This window comes from Cnephaeus nilssonii (genome assembly GCF_951640355.1).
Source record: "Cnephaeus nilssonii genome assembly, chromosome: 14".
In the NCBI taxonomy this organism is placed as follows: Eukaryota; Metazoa; Chordata; class Mammalia; order Chiroptera; family Vespertilionidae; genus Cnephaeus; species Cnephaeus nilssonii.
This window is the reverse complement of record NC_137085.1, coordinates 14,920,996-14,940,000: the sequence shown is the minus strand read 5'-3', so window position 1 is coordinate 14,940,000 and position 19,005 is coordinate 14,920,996. Positions and strand designations below refer to the sequence as shown.

Genomic DNA, 19,005 nt, shown 5'->3' with positions numbered 1-19,005 from the left:
GTCCAGCTCCTGCCCCTTCTTTCAGCCCGTGACCCAGCTCTGACCCCATTGGGAAGCACAGGGGACTTACCCCCTGGCTCTTCTGCTGTATCCCCTGCCCCACCCTGAACTGACAATCACTTTCTGGGGCAGGTTGGGAGTTTTAAAGGGCCTGTGTCATTCGGTCCCCTCAAAGAGAAGCCCTTGTCAGTGGGAGTAGAAAAAGAATTCTTAAAACCAACATTAAAACGCATACCAATCTGGAGGGAAACCAAAAAAGGGAGGGGACCCCTCATTTTTGCTGCTTCCAGAAATATTAGAAACTGACTCACTTGATTGGAAAACGGAAAAACGTGCCTTGACTCGGGGTGGGGGCCGTGCACCGGATGGGGACTGGACCTGCCAGCCGCTGCATGGCCTTCAGCTTGGCTGGGCTCTGCAGGCTGCCAGCTGCTAAGCGAAGGTGGAGGAACAGGGAGAGGATGGTTTTTCCATTCTGGCTGACCCCCTCCCCACCTGTGAGCCTTCAGGGGTCCCTTGGATAGTGCACGTGCCCCTTGCCTTAAGCCTCAGCTTCTACAGTGCCTTTTTGATGGGACCTCACCTCCCCTAGCTTCCCTGGCGTGGACCAGACAGGGGTGGTCTGGAGGTGGTTTCCCTGGCGTGGACCAGACAGGGATGATCTGAGGTTGGGCCCAGGTCTCCCCCTTCTCAGCCCCATAGCTGCTGCCACCAAAACCCCAAACTGGGGGTAGGTGGAAGGGGAGCTGAGAAGGCAGCACCCTGCTCAATCTGTGGCTTCCTGCCTGGCTTCAGAGAGCATAGTAACCTCCCAGGCCTGCTCTCCGGGCTTCTGAGAAAGCACAGGATGAGCCAGGCCTGTCACAGATGCACCGTCTCTACTTGAGCTCAGAGGGGCTCTGAGCTGAAAAGGAAAAGGCGGGGAAGGGTGTCTTCCCCACTTGGGAAGTCGGGATACGGTCTCGCAAGGTCGCCCTGACTCCGTACCCCAGCCTTTCATTTGTGCCGGATCATAGCTGCATTACTGCCAACTGACCTTATGATAATCCTGTGCACCTTCTAAAGATTTATGGTTTTGAATTGCTGCTTTTAATAACGTGTTATATTAAAGTTCTAATTAAACGTGTCTGACTTACAATTTAAAAGCTCCCTTTGAAAAGTTGCCTGTCTTCCCCCAGTGAACTCTCAGCAGTTGGGTAGCAGGAGGAATTGGCTCTGGTTTCTGGTCTTGGTTCCCTGGAGACTGAGGAATGGTGGGACCCACCCTCTCCCTGGCCACCCTGCCACTCCTGCCACTGCCTACAAATGCTCTCAGCAGTATCCTCACCCTTACCACCAAGAGGATATGGAACCTTTTTTCTACTGTGAGTATCTGACCATCGGGGGGAAAAGACATTAGTGAGGGCCACAGGGAAGTAAAGGATGGGACGTGAACTCAGAAGTTGCTCCTATTGAAATACGTCAGTGCAGGCACTATAAGCTATTCAGTGCACACAAGCCTAGTGATGCAAAGTGAGTTCTGGGCGTGGCTCTGCTGGTTTGAACCTGCACCACTTTGGTCCGAGCCCTTTGGTTCAGTTTCCTCTCCCTTTCCTGGCAGAGCTAATCCCTGCTAGATTCAGTTCCCTGGTGTTGAGAGGGAACCCTTTCACATATAAATATGATGAGTTATTACTTTAAATAAACTCTACATTTGGGGAAGTTTGGAGAGAGAAAAAAATCAGCTATAGGGAGGTGAAGACCAAGGATCTAACTGAATTCTGTAGTTTCAGGGGTCAAGTGTAGCCTTTTAATTCCCACAAGTGTTCACATCTGCCCTTAAAAACCTTAACTATGGCTTCCACTTTTATCTACCATCCTTTCGCTTTCAACCTTTTAACTGCCCTTGGGACAAAACCACAGTTGGAGCTGGGGGGTTGTGGGGATTGTTCTTTGAGCTGATATCGATGGAATGGAAAGGTGAATGGCACAGGTGTCAAGAGACCTGGCTTCTTGTTCGAGTTCTACAGTGAGCAGCTAAATAGACCCTCCTGAGAACAGTGGTCCTCCCCACGCTGGAGAGGGCCTGGTTCTTTGTGGTCTGGGTTAGTGTTTACAAATCTACAATAAATAGTAATCTTTGGACTTAGGAGCAAGAAATTAGAATTCTCAAATTCCCTAAATCATCAAGTTATTCTTAAAATACTACTTCATTCTTTATACTCTTTCCTTACTGTTATAGATATCTGGGTATTTAACAAATGGGACTATCAAGCTTAGGTGTATTTACAAAGAACTGGAGCCTAGAGGGAATATTTAAACCCCGACATTGGATACTTTTCAAATCACGTAACATTCAAATATCCTGGCAAGGTGAACAGTGTAAGAATCACATGTCAAAAAATGCCAAATTAAGAATTTATTTTGCTTTGAAAGCTTGTAACTTGGTACACTGCTCAGAGAATTTGTATAAAGTATACTCTGTATAAACTTATTTTATTTGCAAGGTAACACTTATGACACAACAATCACAAGCAAGACTGATTAGACAGTAGCCATCTCCGACATGCTCCTGCACTGCTTCTCCTAACCTTCGGCTCCACATGCTGGCGTGTCTTGCTCTTATTTTCTTATTTGATGGATTCCTTCAAACCAGCAATGTCTCTATGCTTTTAGGCCTCCGTATTCACTGAACTGATTTTTCTGGAGATTCCCGATTCAAAACACATACATGTCCTGAGAATGCTGGGAAGGCCTCCCACGTGGAAACACTGGTCTAGGTCCCGGCCCCAGCTCCACAGCACCATTCGGGGAGAACTGTGGTAGAGGCCAAACCATGCAAGGTGGAGTCATGCAGACCCTAAAAATCACTGAACTCTAAATCTATCCTCTTATGTTCAGAATAAAGATACTCTCACCTACCTCCAGATCAGCGGGTAGGATTAAGCAATGCAATATGTTCTTAAGTCCCAGGCCCACTTACCACATAGATGAAGAACTGAAAACTCTTCCTTTAGAATAGGCTGCAGCAGGCTCTCTGGGTCTTTGGTCTACAAAAGGATATTTTCCAACCTCTTTGGAAGAGGCAGTAAAAAGCATCAAGTTTAGAATGAGTTGGGGGTTCTGCCTTCCATGCCCTCTTCCACCTGGGAAGGAGCAGGGATAGGAGCACATCAGACACAGGGCAGGCAGCCTGGCTGTCCCGTTAGTAACATCACGCCACTCCCTTTCTGGACCTCAGTGCAGTTCAATTTCCTCTACTTAACCTATAGAGTGGAGACGGGCTTAGACCACTGGTTTACAACTTTTGACAAAACTTTTTTAAAAGCTCCACAAATCTCATGAGAACTCAATACATTAAAAAAACAAACAAACAAACAAAAAACCAGTTCAGTTGCACTGGCTGAAGGTGGCGGAGAGGGGCAGGCAGTCCCCATACCTCCTGTCAACCTCTGGGCTCTGTGGGCAAGTCTGAGAAACACTGGTCTGGAAGTTCCCCAGGGTTCTTTCTGCTTTAGGATGCTCAGTTTCAATGCTCCGCTGAGCAAGGCACCAGAACCTCCTGATGCCGGTCATATTCAGGCTAGGAAGGTCTAGACCTATTCCCAACCCATGAGCTGTGTCTAAGTGCTAATATCTCCCCAGTCCTACACACACTCCTGAAGCTCATTCCCGGACCCACTACTCAGGCCTCAGGAATAACAAGTGCCACCCTCAGCTAGGAGAAATAATCTTGCTTGTCCCTGAAATTGCACCATTCACAATCCATCCTTTTGAATAAAGTGCTTGCCAGTTCCTCCAGATGGTGCCCTCCAACCCACACACTTCTAGGTAAACAGATCACCAGGTCTATTTCTCCTCCTGAAAACCAGGAGAGTAATTCCACCCGACACTTGAGGTAGCCCAGTGACGGCTGCCGATGACAAATCTCACCCTCCCTGCCACCTCCCCTGTCCCCTACACACAACCCTCCGTGCCCTCATCCCCTGGCCACCTATTAGCAGGAAGTACTCAGAGACAAGTTCCACTGGGTTCTTGCTTGGCCTGGACTGGCCCAGCATCCTCTTCTAGCCTCAGGAGCCTCGGCCCTTCATCCTCCACAAGTTACTTAGCTCCTCTGCGCTGACAAAATCAAGGAATCCAGAGATGCTGGGAGGCAGAAAGAGGCCTCCTTTCCCCAGCATGCAGCTGATGAAGGCTAGCGGCAGCCAGCAGGATCCACAGAAGGCCGCCCCCCTCAGTCCTCCTCCATGCCCTCCTCCAGCCACTTCAAATAGTGCACATCTCCTTGGTCCATGGGAAGACTGAAGACCTCTGGGATCTCAAAAGGATGCACCAACCTTTGGGAAGAGAGCAGAGTCCTGTGAGTGACTATGATTAGGATCAGTCAGGCGATGAAACCCAGCAGGCCAGCCTCCCTTGAGGCCTTTGCAATCTGCTGCATCCCCTGTCCACCTCCATAACCCACCACCTCTGTCTACAGTGGTGAGTTGGGACAGATAACTTTACAGTTCACAGGCAAGGGTTCAAATTCTAAGTATGCCCCTTACTAGCTGTGTAGCCATGGACAAATCATTTCTCTAAAGGCCCTACAAAAGAGGGAATGAAAATGGCACCTACATGACTGGATCACTGAGGATTAAAGGAGACAAGGACATAGAGCACTTAGCTGGTACACTGACTGGTACTGTATGCATTCACTGAATGTTAGCTGCTGCCTCTATTACTACCCCAAACACCACCCACCCAATACCACTGTATTCTCTGCTCCACCTAGAAAGTTCTCCCTGCTCCTGTTCATCAATCAAAAGCCTCTTTATCCCTCAAGGCCAAACAACCATTGACATTTTCTAAGGGATCTCTCTTGACATACAAACCCAAGGGAACCTCTCTCCCTTCTCCCCCTTCTTTCACCTGGCCCTCGGCACACCATGCAAGTTTTCTTCATTTTCCAGACTAAAGGAACATGAGGCCTTGGGCTTCAGTTTCCCATCTGTCAGAGGGAGTCATAATCCTCTGCTTGCTTCCTGCAGAACGAGACCCTGTAAAGTTCTGAGACACACGCATCACAGCATGTGTCCAGGTGCTTACACGTTTAGGGTAAGCTGGGTAATTTTATCCAGTGCCCCAGGACAATGAATTTTCTTATTTCATGGACCCCTGGACCAGTGTATGTGTTTTTATAAGCAAACATACAGTATTCAGAGAGAGTAGGACATTTGTAACATGTTAGCAGTAAGAGCTGCCACTGGTACAACACTTCATGGGGTCTACCTCAGATACATTCATCCCAAGGGACCATTATGGCCCACATTTTATAGATGGGCAACTGAGGCACAGAAAGTCTAACTAATTTGCATGCACTTCAGCTACACCTAGCAAGTAGAGCCAAGATTTGATGCTGGAGGTCAAGCTCTGGGGTTCACCATCTTAACCACGAGGCTGTCCCTCACCAGATAAGCCGTGATTTCTTGGTAGTGCTGGTTCTACCAAAGGTGCCTATTCCCCCACCTCTGCTAAGGTGGTAACACAGGGCCTTCTCTACCACTAGCTTTGAGGCCCGGGTATAGCCATCTATTCACAGGATCCTGGTTGAAGCGAAGGAAAAAGAGTTTCATCATCCAGTAAGTAACTTGCATCCTAGCCTCACATCAGAGTCAATCTGGGTGCTTCTGAAGAACATATTTGATCCCCATTTCAGATCAATTAAGTCCAAATCTGAAGTGGGGCTTAAATTGGTAATTTAAAAGACACCTCCAAGGGATATAGTTATTGGCCAGTATTGTTTAGACAGTCCTTCTCAAGCTTTTAACGTGCATGGGAATCACCTGGGAATCATGTTAAATGCAGTCGGGTTCAATAGGTTTAGGGTGAACATGAGACTCTGCAGCTCTATTCAGCTTTCAGGCGATGCCAATTATTCCAGAACCACACTTTGATTGGTAAGGCTTGAAACCAGTGGTTCTCCAAGTAAGGCCCATTGACCACTGGGCAACTCCAAGGTTCTTTCAGGAGTTCCATGAGTCCATTAGTTCATAATAATGCTAATTTGTTATTTATCTTTTCACTGTGTTGACATTTGCACTAATGATGCAAAAGCGATGATGGGTAAAACTGCTGGCACCTTAGCACATGCATCAAGACGATGGCACCAAACTGTACTCACTGTTGTATTTTTCACCACACACCTGCACTTGCAAAAAGTCAAATTCACTTAAGAACATCCTTAACAAAGTGGTAAAAATTACAATTTTTATTCAGTTTTGACCCTTGAGTACATGTATTTTTAGCCCTGTGTGACAACATGGGGAGTATACAGAAAGCACTGTGCTGTGTGCCTAAATTCAGTATGTCCTACAGTTGTCTGACTGAGTCACAAGCTAAAACCAGACTTTTTCATGAAGCACCATTTTTAAGCCTGAGTTACCATAAGCTGTCCTTTTTACAAATTATGGTTACTCAGATTTGAGGATTAGGTAGACACTGTCTCAGACATGAACAAAGTGAGTCCATCACTCAAATGAAGACAATTTACATCATGTGTTGCCAATTTTAAAAAGTTATGTTTTCATGCAGAAATCAGAAGTTTGGAAAACTTGAATTTATCACCATGAGCTTTCCAAGTGTCCCAATACTTAAAGATGCTTATTAAGCCAGATTTTGCAAAAAAATGTAAAATTATGCCATTCTTCTCACTTTGGGGGAGGGGGTGGAATATGGTTACTTTCCATAAAAATGCATTATTTACAACATTGAATAAGTAATGGTTTTATTATTAATTTTCTAAAAAAAATCTTAGTTTTAATTTCTAACATAGTTAACTTTGATATAACCCACATAAACAAAGCTCTTTTAGGTCCCTGATAATTTTTTAAAGTGTAAAGGAACCCTGAGACCAAAATTTCGAGAACTGCTGGTCTAAACTAACTCACTCTAGCCTCTCATATTACATATGGAGAATCTGAGGGACAGGCACCTGTCCAGGGTCATACGAAGGTTTGTGACTAGGTTTCCTGCTTTCCAAGCTCATTCACTTAATACCTAGAACGTTCTTGGCTGAGAAGAGACGCCAGTATTACCTGACATAGCTGGATAGCATGTGGACCTTGGAAGTCTTTGTCTTTATTAACTGTAAAGAAAAGAAAAAAATCACTGCTTTACCTCAGCCCAGCTCTGCAGCTGCTCGTTTTTCTCATCTGGCTGTTTAGGAGACAGCATTCCCCTAGGTCACCAGGCCCTGCCACTGGCTTGCAAACAAATCTAAGGCATGATGTGGGGCAAGAACCTCAATCAGTTGATCTTTGCTCACTTTTCATTGGAACCTGGGAAAAAGGCCATGCTCTCACTCTTCCCGTATCAAGGCCCATCCCCAAACCCAACTTCACTCACCAACAGGCTCTCAGTGGCTTCTTCTATTTCTCCATTCCAAAAGTACCTGGAGACGAGGACAAGACCAATGTATGATGCTCCCAAAACAATCCCACGTAAATGTCAAACCTGGCCCACTTAGGTGACTTATTGAGGTGGAAACTTTAAAATCTTTCCAAGTCGGGGGGGGGGGGGGGGGTAGGGGAGGCCGGGGGAAGGCCAATGGGGGAAAAAAGGAGACATATGTACTACTATTTGTAATACTTTAAACAATAAAATAAAAATAAAATCTTTCCAAGTCCACATAAAGACGTCTACAATTGGCCAAGGCCTGACAGGTCATCTAGTCCAGTCATTCTAATGCATGCTTCTAGCATCTGCCTGTTGGAAGCTGCCCATTGTCTTCACTAGCAGAGAGGTGTTGACAAGGAACCTGGAAGGCTAGAGACCTTGAGCTCTGAAAGGTCAGAGCTCTGCACCCACTGTTTAGGTGAGACAATGGTAGCTGAAGCAATTTCCACCTTTTAGTTTTATGTAAATCCTTGCTGATTGGCTATTATTGGAATTGCCTGCCTAAGGGCTATGGGTATATCCCAAAACCTGAATAAAAAGGATAGCAAGGCCAGAGCAAAGCAGAGTCCTTCCTCTTGAGCTGGGCTCCCGCCTGGCCCCCAATTCCCAAATTTATATTTTCTTGTCTAGTCTCTTTCATTTGTGTGCAGCCTCCTCCAGAACCCGAACCCTGAACCACGTGGGACGTGGCGGGGACACTCACATCTGCCTGAACATTCCTGGAGGTGAGAGGCTCACCATTGCTTGAAGAAGTCCATCTACCTTAAAGGTTTTCACACGAGGTGGTTTTTCTTCTGGTGCGCCAACATCTGCCACCCAGTTGTTTTCCCCAACTTCCATATGGAGAACCACCTCAGAAACCCTTATGTACAGAAACTCTTACGTTTTCTCTCCTCCAAACTGGGCATCTCTGGCTCTTTCAACACTATTCTATACTCATGGCTTCCAGGCCCCTCCCCATCCTATGGAATGGGGCTACTTGTACCACTGACTCTCAATGCTGAGTGCCCATGAGAGGATAAATAAGAAGCAGAGGAGGCTTCAGAGAAGAAGTGAGCCTTACAAGACATGGAAACAAGTCCAAAGGTTAAAAGTCAGTGATGACATTCAGAAAAGAGTATGAGAACAGCATTATGTGAAGGGAAGGGAAAGAAATTTGGCCTGAGAATATCTACACTAATCCAGGGGAAATCTAAGATGACCCAAGCCACTGGCCCTGCCTCACAGAGCCATGGTAAAAGGATCAATTATAAGCCATCTGAAGGGAATGCCAGGCTGAAATTCTGTTCTAGGTCCCAAGCATTCATTCCCAGACTGGCTTTATGCGAATCACCTATTCCACTTCTTAAAAATCCAAAGAACCAAGCCCCACCCTCAGAGGGACTGATGGAGTAGACCTAGAATGGAGCTCAGGAATTAGAAGCACAGCCAAACTTGGGAGCCATAGCAATAAATGATGTGAGCCACTGAGGCAATGACAATGTTGGCAAGAGGGGGAGGCGGGGAGCTTTAACTATATAGTATTTTTCTATTTTGACCTTCAGAGTAGATATTATTTTCTTCCCCACCTATCCTTCCCTCCCCACCCCATGCTCTTATTCTCTCTCTCTTTCCAGGAGGGAAGAAGATGAGGAACAGGCTAATCAGAGCGTTTAAGGCACAAGACAAATCCTGCACAACTTGTGGTGAGATGCTAAACTATTTTAATGAAAGAAATAGGACAGACCAGGCTTAACTAAAATAAAGGTGTCAATGAAATGAAAGACAGGCAGGGCACAGAAACAGCCTGTCACATATGCCAAACTCTCAGTTTCCCAAAGAATCTAAAAGCAATGGAGATTATCTCCTTTGATATCCCTACTTGCCTTGCTCGGGGATGGAATGCCCATTCTGGCTTCCTTGCTAATAGCAAACTAATGAATTTAAACAAAGAATGTGCAAGCAGGATTCACTGTTCCTAAAATGGAGGGTCTTCCCTCCTTTCTCTATACACACACAGCACATTTTTGCTTTTGTTCATAGGATGACATAAACACACTGGTTCATTTCCTTTGAATACAAATCAACAGTGAAGTGTTGATTAATTAAATGCCTCTGAGTTGTTCCTTCACAATTCCCCATTAGTTCAGTACCCCTCCCACCAGCTAGGACCCGACCTTCCACTGGCCACAGCAAAACTCACAATGAGGATGCCTTGGGCAGGATGTTCACGGAGGCAGCCAGCTTCTTATCCAGTATAGCCCTAAAGCAAAGACAGTGACAGTCACTGGGGCAAGTGTCCAGGACCTTAAGAGAAGGAACAAGGTATAGGCATTCCTGGGAGCTGGATAATCATTTAGAATGTCCCCCCTCCCCACCTCCTGGCACTTTTAATGACAGGCCTAATCTGCCTGGGGACTAGGGATTAACTCTGGACAGAGAACAAGAAGACCGGTTCCATTCCTGGCCCTGCAGTAGTATGGCTGTGTGACCTTACGCAAATTCTTTCTCATTCCAGGAATAAGTATTCAAGCACCTCTCCAAGACAGGCATGTCCCCTCCCTCAACCTGACCCTCCTGCTGTACAACGAGAAAATGGTTCAACCAGCAGCTTCCAGCCCTTTCACCACCAAGGACTCCTTTCATGATGCCACCTCTGCTTCTATCCCACAGGCAGGTATCAGGCTGCGCTCGGTGCTTCTGATCTTTAGATGCCCATGTGACCCCACAGCTCCACATAAAAACAAAAAAGCATCATAACTGTGTTTGTCTTTGGCAAATATAGGCTCGTTTCACCTTTTTTGGTAAAGGTTTCTATCATAGCCCTAAGCACACAATCATCACCTTTGCAGACCTCTAAGACTTTTTTTTTTGGACAGACCACAGGTTGGAATTCCTGGTCTGATCATCTCAGATTCCTATGCAGCACCCTGGTGAACACAATAAAAAGGGCTTGAGCTGGTACAGGTGTCATAGAAATAGGAGCACCACCAAGTCACGGATGCAAAGAAGTGTCCCCAGACATCAAAACCTCAAGCCCTCAGAATCAGGCCTTGCCAAATAAACTTCATCTGAGCTCTGCTCACTGACCCCTCCTTCCTCCAGCTGCTGCCAAGAGAACAGACCTACTTTCTCTTCCCTTGGGTTCCAGGTTAAACAGTGCTCTCTATTTAAGGCTCCACCGTACTGTGGCATCACCACCACCTCATTCCTCTGCAAAGTTCTAGGAGCTAAATAAATCCCTGGCCATAAGGAGAGGCACAAGGCACAAACGTGCTTAAGCAACTGCTGCGAGTCTTGCTCCCTCAATCATTTGCTGAGAAATTACATTTTATTAGTTCTGAAGGTGGCATGCAAGCACAGGAAGTGAGTTAAACCTCTAGAAAAAAAAAAATCCATTGCCTCATACCCACATCACCAAAGACTCCCCTTCAGATTTTTAGAACACAGTAAGGAGAACGCTTCATATACCGGCAACTAGGAGGAAGCCCCAAAGAATAAAAGGCATCCCCGAGACACGCGAGGGAGGACACAGGGGGACTGCCCCAGAGAAAAGAGCAACAGTCTGTACCTGGGGCGATGGGAACCAAAGCAGGCGGGAGCTGGAGGCAGCCAGCAAGGTGAACTGCCGGAATGCCACAGCAGGAGCAGGTGGATGCCCCAAACCTCCCATGGCCCCGCAGCAATAATGGGGCGTTTGTCTCCAGGAAGGAGCAGTTAAGTGCAGGCACTTTGGGGGAAAAGGCACAACAATGTCCTAACTGGTGACGGCCAAGGATAAAAGGGAGAATTCACACCCAGAAGACCAGTCACTAGGGCACCCCAGTCTGTGGAATGTCCCCCCAAACCACACTCACACTGAAAACAGTGCTGCTAATACCATTCCTTGCGGCTGTTCCCGTGACTCCCCACCAGCAGAGCTAAGAGATGAGAGGTTACACGCAGGAGTCACAAAGCATCTGAGGAAAGCCAATACCAAGAGAAACAAAAGTTCAACCAATGAATTTACGTACGAGGACCAGCTAACAGTGCATTCAAAACCAAGATTTAAAAATAAGTATAATCTCAGATTCCTATAATTATACACATAATTACCTCTACCTGAAAGTTGCTAAGAGAGTATATATTAAAAGTTCTCACTCCCGAAAAAAGTAACTGTGAGGTGATGGATGTGCTCACTAATCTTATTGTGCTGATCATTTTGCTATATATACATGTATCAAATCATCATGTGTATTCCTTAAACTTACACAATGTTACATGTCAATTCTATCTCAATAAAGCTGGAAAAATTAAAAATAAGTATAATTAATATTTACAGAAAGATAAGGCAAGATTATTGCAACCATAAAATTAAATCAGATTATTGGATCAGATATTTATGAAATATGAGTAGTTGGTTATGAAAGAATAATTAGAAATCCTGAAAAGGAAAACTAATAGTTTAAACAAAAAACTCAATAGAGGAGCTGACTAGCAAAATAGATACAAATGAGAAACAAATAAGAGAGAAGAATGGGCTCAGAAATTCTCCCAGTATGCAGAATAAAGGAACAGACACAGAAAGACTATAGAAAGAATAGTTAACAAAGTAATAGCTGAACATTAAGATAAACAGAGAATCCTAAAAATTATCAGAGAGAAAAAGTATTTCCTACAAAGGAATGAGCCCCTGATAAACACCTGACTTCTCATCAACAACCTTGGATGCAAGTAGATAATAGAGATCTCTCTCCAAGCTAATACTGATCCATTTACCTGAACTGGCCTTTCAACCAGTTAGAATCCAGGCATTAGAATGATTTTCCTCCCAACACCAAACTTCGCAGATGTCAGCTGAAGTTGTTCCTTAACAGGACCCAGAGTGGCTGGTTCAAGAGTCCAGAGAAAAGAGTTCAGTACAGACCCTTGGTATAGCAGGAGTATCAGGAGGGATTTCAATTCCTAGCTACTAAATACCATGGGTATCTCTGGAGTAATTACAGGTTCTTTTAGATAGGAGCTGTTCTTCAAAGGTAATGTTAACGAGGGGAAAATACACATTCTGATTGGAGGAAAGAGAGATGGAATGAAATGCAAGGCTAACCTGTGGTCAACAATGTGGAGGCTGTTTGCTCCCAAAGACCAGATTCAACATTTGAAAACACTATAACCTAGTCTATTATTAACTTCAGGAATGCGGAGTTGTGGATCAAGAAGAAAGGGATCAAGGAGCCAAATCCATTACCCTCCAGTCCCACTAACCCTCTTCAAAGCTGCATCTATAAAGAGAAATGAAGGGGGCAAAATCCAGATACCACAAACATTGAGCACCTACTACATTCAAATTACTAATGCATAAAGAAGGGAAGTGACTTGCCCAAGTTAACACGGTAAGTGGTAGAGCCAAGACTGAAACTCTGATCTGCTTACAAGTCCAGTGTTCTTCCACCATACCACAACTGCTTCTAGAAATTTTCTAAATATTTGGAATGACTGCCTCCTCCTCCTCCTCCTCCTTCTCCTCCTCCTCCTCACTGTCATAGTGAGCACCTCTGGGACTGAGCAAAGAGAGTATCTCCCAGAAGGAAGACAGATGGGCCAGGAATGAGACTTAAATTCTCAACAGGTAGGATTCCACTGTTCCCTTAACACCTTGGATAAGCCACACATCCCATCCCTCTGGGTCTCGTCTCCTTATATGCGCCCCCCCTCCACCCCCCACGCCACTCAACATTTTACGCCCAGCAGCAGGATCCATCAAATCATTCAGCTGCGTAGTTCATCACTAGATGGACAGGATTATCAGAAGCAGAAGAAGGGCCTAAACGTGATCCATGATAGCATCCTGGTAGCTCCCTGAGCCTCCTGGGGCAGCACCTAAGCCCCTTTACCATACCTGGCAATATCTCTGGCAATTTGCTCGTTGGGACAGTTGACAAAGACGATGGAGTAAGTGCCGGAGACATAACTGCCAGTGACAGCTGAATGGAGCTGCAGGCTAAGGGTCCTGAGCATGGGGTAAGTCAGGAAAGAAGCTGTCAGGATCTAAATGGTGGGAGAAAGCACAAGTCAGCAGTGACATGACAATTCGCTATCTCCTGCTCAAGCAGATTGGAACCAGGGCTGGGCATCTTTTTTTCATACCCATTCCCCATCCAAAATACAATTCCTGGGACCCTGAGCTTTAGGACTTCAACAAAGTTCTGTCTAGATATTTCCCTCTGCATTTTGCAGATGATTAAAAAAACAACAAACACAGAGGCTCAGAAATCAAGAAGCTTGTTCAAAATCACATAGCTTTATTTGGTGAAGCCAGGATTAGGGCTCCAGTCTGGATGACGTGAAATCCATTCTGATGGAGGTAATGCTAACTGGCATCCACTGAATCATCTTCCTGTGGAGATTATAATGAATGATAAGCTCTTACATCTAATGTTTGAGGAGTTACCTTCACCTCCATTCATCTGTGTATGTGCCAGGCACTGGGTAGGCTAGTGGAAAGGGTAGCCTAATTCTAAAGCAATGCAACCTGTGCTACCAAACTGAGCGCTCAGGAACCATAAGGAAGGCTCTACCTGAGGGAGCAGAAAAAGGCGTGGAAGAGAAGGTACCATCTAAGTTGATCTGGAATGATAAGTAGGATTATAAGAGAGGGACACATGCTAAGCAAACAGTAATATGTACAAACTCAAGAGGTATTAAGGGATAGATGAGTTATAGTCTGCCTGGGTCTTAGTCTGTGGGTGTGAGATCAGGAGGAAATGAAACTGGCTAGAACTGTAGAGAAAAGGGTCAGGCTAAGGAGTCTGGAGTTTGTACTCAAGTGGTAGGGTATCTTTGGAGGTTTTAAGTAGCAGAGTAATAATGTAGTGAAGCTGAGGAGGGTACCAGGAGGGAGGAGGGAGAATGACCAGAGATAGCCTACTTACACGGTCATTACAATGATCCAGGAAAAAGACTTGAAGCTAAGATGATAGCAGCGACAACATGAAAGGAAAAGGCACTCAAGATATTTTTCTTACTATTTTAATGATAAACATCCTATATAATAAAAGGCTAATATGCAAATTGACCAAACGGCGGAACAACTGGTCGCTATGATGCGCACTGACCACCAGGGGGGCAGACGCTTAATGCAGGAGCTGCCCCCTGGTGGTCAGTGCTCCCCCACGGGAAGCACCACTCACCCAGAAGCCGGGCTCATGGCTGGCGAGTGCAGCAGCAGTTGCGGGAGCCTCTCCTGCCTCTGCGGCAGTGCTAAGGATGTCCGACTGCCGGCTTAGGCCCGGTCCCCCCCCCCCCCGAGGAGCGGGCCCCAGCTGGCAGTCGGACATCCCCTGAGGGCTTCCAGACTGTGAGAGGGCGCAGACTGGGCTGAGGGACCCTCCCCCCCCAAGTGCACAAATTTTGTGAACCGGGCCTCTAGTTTAAAATAAGAAATAAAAAAAAAAACTGGGGAAAAACCTTCCTTTCCAGGTTCTCTGCTTGGGGAATATAATGGAGTCATTAACAGAGAGAGGCAGCTTGCAAGGAGTCCCATTGTGACTTAAGCCAGGCTGAACAAGAGGGTGTTTCTCCTGCCTCCAGCCCAGGGCTTCTTTCTTGCTCAAATAAACCTCTGTCCTCCCACTCCTTTTATGCTATTGCCTAAGTCCTGCCTCCTACTTCTTGGCAGGGCCTGAGCAGCGTTTTTATGTCTTCAGCTTCAGTTAGACTACAGGCCTGTCAGGGTTGGGTTTTCTCATTCCCTCCCACTACCTCCACCGAACCACCAATTCAACATACTAGTCCACTGAACTAAACCAGTAACCATGCAAGAAAAAAAACCCAGACTTCAAAAGCTTTTAGTATGTGTGTATGTATGCACAGTAGACTTTAAATCCTACTGTGAGTACTGCTGCCTGTGGCCTTCAACAAGTTACCACCTCTCCTTCTGCAAACCTTATCTAGAAATTGGAGATTATGACACTGTGCTGCCTATCTCAGTTGCTATGGGTTCACATGAGATAGGAAAAATAATTGGTAATCACAAATTCAATAAAATTGAATTTCAGGCTTTGCTCACCACTGTATCCCCAGCACAGTTCATGGCACGCAGCAGGTTCTCAATAAATACTTGCAGACTAGTGAATTAGTACACCAGCAAGATGTTGTTATTAAGACTAAATAGTCTTGTGAAAAATACAAGTCTTGTTAGCAGTGCTTTTAACAGAGAACTGGGCAGACTGGAATACTCTAAGGAGTCCACTACGTGACTCTATGGTAGCTTCCAGCACAGACTCCAAACACAAGGAACAATGGCCTGTCCCCCAACCAAAAAAGCCATTCTGAGGGAAGATCTGGGCATTCCAGTCAGCAGGTAGCAGTGCAACACAGCTAATAAGATTCAATATAAGCTCACCCAAAATGCATTGAAACTCTTAGGTGAACTCAAAGTCAAAATACTAAGTTCTTACATCTCTTGATGTTTGAGGAGTTAATTCCCCTCCATTCATGTGTGTATGGTATGTGCTAGGCACCGTGGAGAGGCTAGTGGAAAAAGTAGCCTAATTCTAAAGCAATGTGACCTGTGCTTCTGAAACGGAGAGCTGTGCTCTCAAGTATTATCTAAGGTAACCCCAAATTTAACAAATAAGGTAACTGAGGCAGAACATTTAGAACCTTACATCCAAGACTCCTGCCTCCATTCAGGGCTCTTGGAACCACAATGAGCACAACTAGGAATTGATATAGTGGGGTCGATTCAGCTTCACTTAATCCAATGGTTCTCAAGGCAATTTTGTACCCCCAGGGGCCATGTGGCAATGTCTGGGGACACATTTCTATTGTCATGCCTGGGGAAGAGATGCTATTGGCATCTATTGGGTAGAGGCCAGAATTGCTGTAAACATCCTCCTGCTGTACCACTGGTCACACTGAAATACAGATAGTTGTTTATATGTCTCCTCCATTGGACATATGCTCTTCAGTCTCATTCATTTCTGTATTCCCAGCACCTTACAATTCTGACAGGGAGTAAGGGCTTGAGACATGTTTGTGGACCATATCAACGAAGTGTCAGCAGCATGAAAGGTCAACCTGGAACCAAGGATGGGCTACAATGTATTAGAAAGTGACATTATGTGAGTGCAAAAGTGATGGAAGATACACACATCACAATATTCCCTAATAGGATCATTTTAAGATACAATTTTTAAGTCTGTTCAACATTTTCCTATTTGTCTTTTACTACATACCTTTTCTATTTTTACATTCTTTTAAAATATTTTATGTATTCTTTCAGTTATTTTTGCATTTTATTCTGCCTTCCTCCCCCCCCCCCCCTTTTTTTTTTTTGTCCTGGAATATTTGCATCGCCTCTAAAAGGTTATGGTTGACTATAGTCTGTGTTAAGAAAAAGGGGGCCTCAGAAACCACCTAGTGGTTCTAAATTGATAATCCACCTAGTTTATAATCCAACTAAATTTATAACCCACCTAGTTTGAAGAAATCCATGCATATTTTGAAAGACTACAACATTGTGTTTATCTATACAGTTTCCTTGTGTACAAATCCAGTACTTTATAGAAAAAAACACACACAAGAAAACCTACAGGTCCCAAAAGGGTAAGAGCCACTGATATGTGCCAACTGTTACAGATGAGGAAATAGGAGTCGGAAGGAAGCAGAAATCACCCAAAAGTGATCATCTGAGCTGGGCTAGACCCTAGGCTTCTGCCTCTCTCCACCTCCTCCTGAACCACCTCCTCCACTGGAGCTACTCTGTAAATGGTCACTTCCCAACGTAACATTTTAAGATATTTCTAAGACAGAAACAAAGCCCTCATAAAGGCAACATGGTAACTGCAACAGAAAGAAAAGAATCTATCAAGTGACCCTTAGACAAGAACTCGCCACCAGATACCCCTTCACCTCCCTGGCAATGAAACAGCCCAGTCACCCCTACTCACAGAGTGAGGAAGGGGAGCTAGTAAGCTTCAGAACCCCACCACAGTCTCCAGGACACCGGGTGGTGCCTCCAGGGATTTTCCTGTCCATCCCCTACCTGCCTGCCCCCAGCTCAAAATGCCAAGAGCAGTAAAGGGAAGTGTGTCTTTTCCCTCAGTTCCCAGGTTGGAGGTTTAGGGCTAAGGGGGGTGGTAACGTCGTAGCGTGGGCACTCACCAGGAGGCATAGAAGGACAGAGGGCCGAGGGTAGCCTGGCAGAGGACACCGTGAGCCCAGCCTATCCATGGCGTCGCTGGTAATTGAGCGGCACAGCAGCGGCGAATGTTGCCTCTGGCTGAGTTGCCGGCAGGGGGCGGGAACTTGTGGCCTAAACCGCCCTCCCTGCCCCCACCCTCCCACCTGCTGCCTGCCCTGCTGCCCCGCCCCAGGCAGGCTGGTTGGAACGAGATAGTGGAGGGGGCGGGGTAAGAGTGAGAAATTTTCTCTGGACAACCCTCTCCCTAGAGACCTACAACCCAAGCACCATATGCAGACCTATAACCCTTACAAAAATAAAATACGAATTTTCCTTTCTCATGCCAACAACAACAACAAAAATACCTTAAAACCCCCAGAGATGTACAGATAAAAAGACGTAAGTTTCTTGGGTATACAAAACCTTCAGAAAGCAAAACACACAAACACTAAGACACATACACTAAACTCTTCCACTTTACACAGCCCATCCAGCCAACAAGAAGCGAGATTCACTCTGCTGCTTTCCTGTCCCCCATACCAGCTCCCCCTCCCAGGATCTCCCTTCTAATCCTCCTGGGTTTAAAACACTCTGGCTCCCAACTGCTCTCCCTATGAACTCACTCATCTTTCCAGGCCAGCTGCTCTGTGCGGCCTTTCCCAGAGTTAATCCCACGGTCCTCTGTTCCCCCGAGGCACTTGGTACACACTTCTGTTGCAACATTTAACATCAACTGTGGGGAGATGCAAACAAATAAGCAAAGCATTGCCCTTCAGGAATGCAGAGTCCACTGTTGTCAGGGTTTCCAATTTTTTAATCCAGCTTTTTAATGTGAAATACCCTATGGCAGGAGAAGGGGTTGAGTGCACAAGGGCACAAGTAAACTTTTTTAAATTAAGGGAACTGTTCTATATCTTGGTTGTGGTGATAGTTACACAAGTGTTAACAAATTCTACGAAATATACACTTTAATTGGTGAATTGTATTGTGTGTAAATAGTACCTGAAACAGAAAGGCATTAGGGGGGCACTGGAAACCAATTCAAAACTGTTTTAAACTAAACAGGTTAAAAAAACACATCTGTTAGCCAAACCGGGCCTGTGGGCTGCCAGTTCACAGCCTCTGTTTGTTTTAAATTACCTGTTCACCTGTTTTGTCCCATTCCCTGGGATTATGAATCCTTAAAGGAATGATGCACTCACTTCCTAGCAGTGTCTGACAAAGTAAATAAATCAGTTGCAGCCCTACTCTTATCATTTATGTCATTAGCTGTGCAGACTCAGGCAGCTTACTTAACCTCTCTGAGCTTTTTTTTGGGGGGGAGGCTTGGTAAAGGACGGGCTAATAGACCTTCATAGGTCTAAAGTGAGGGTTAACAGAGTAGATTAATGTAAAAGTGCTTTGTAAAATGTAAGACCATGTCAGCATTTCAAAAGCAAGTA

The 19,005-nt window shown here is 45.5% G+C and overlaps 1 protein-coding gene across 1 annotated transcript; it reads right to left on the bottom strand.

The window, feature by feature from the left end:
* Nucleotides 1–1,259: 1,259 nt before the first annotated feature.
* Nucleotides 1,260–17,734, bottom strand: LOC307111475 (protein CutA homolog). The gene is made up of 6 exons (XM_079791413.1): nt 17,545–17,734; nt 13,277–13,425; nt 9,602–9,661; nt 7,369–7,414; nt 7,059–7,108; nt 1,260–4,319 (listed from the first exon to the last, which is right to left on the bottom strand). The coding sequence occupies exons 1-6, from the start codon at nt 17,611–17,613 to the stop codon at nt 4,217–4,219; spliced, it is 477 nt and encodes a 158-aa protein (XP_079647539.1). The 5' UTR covers nt 17,614–17,734; the 3' UTR covers nt 1,260–4,216.
* Nucleotides 17,735–19,005: the final 1,271 nt, after the last annotated feature.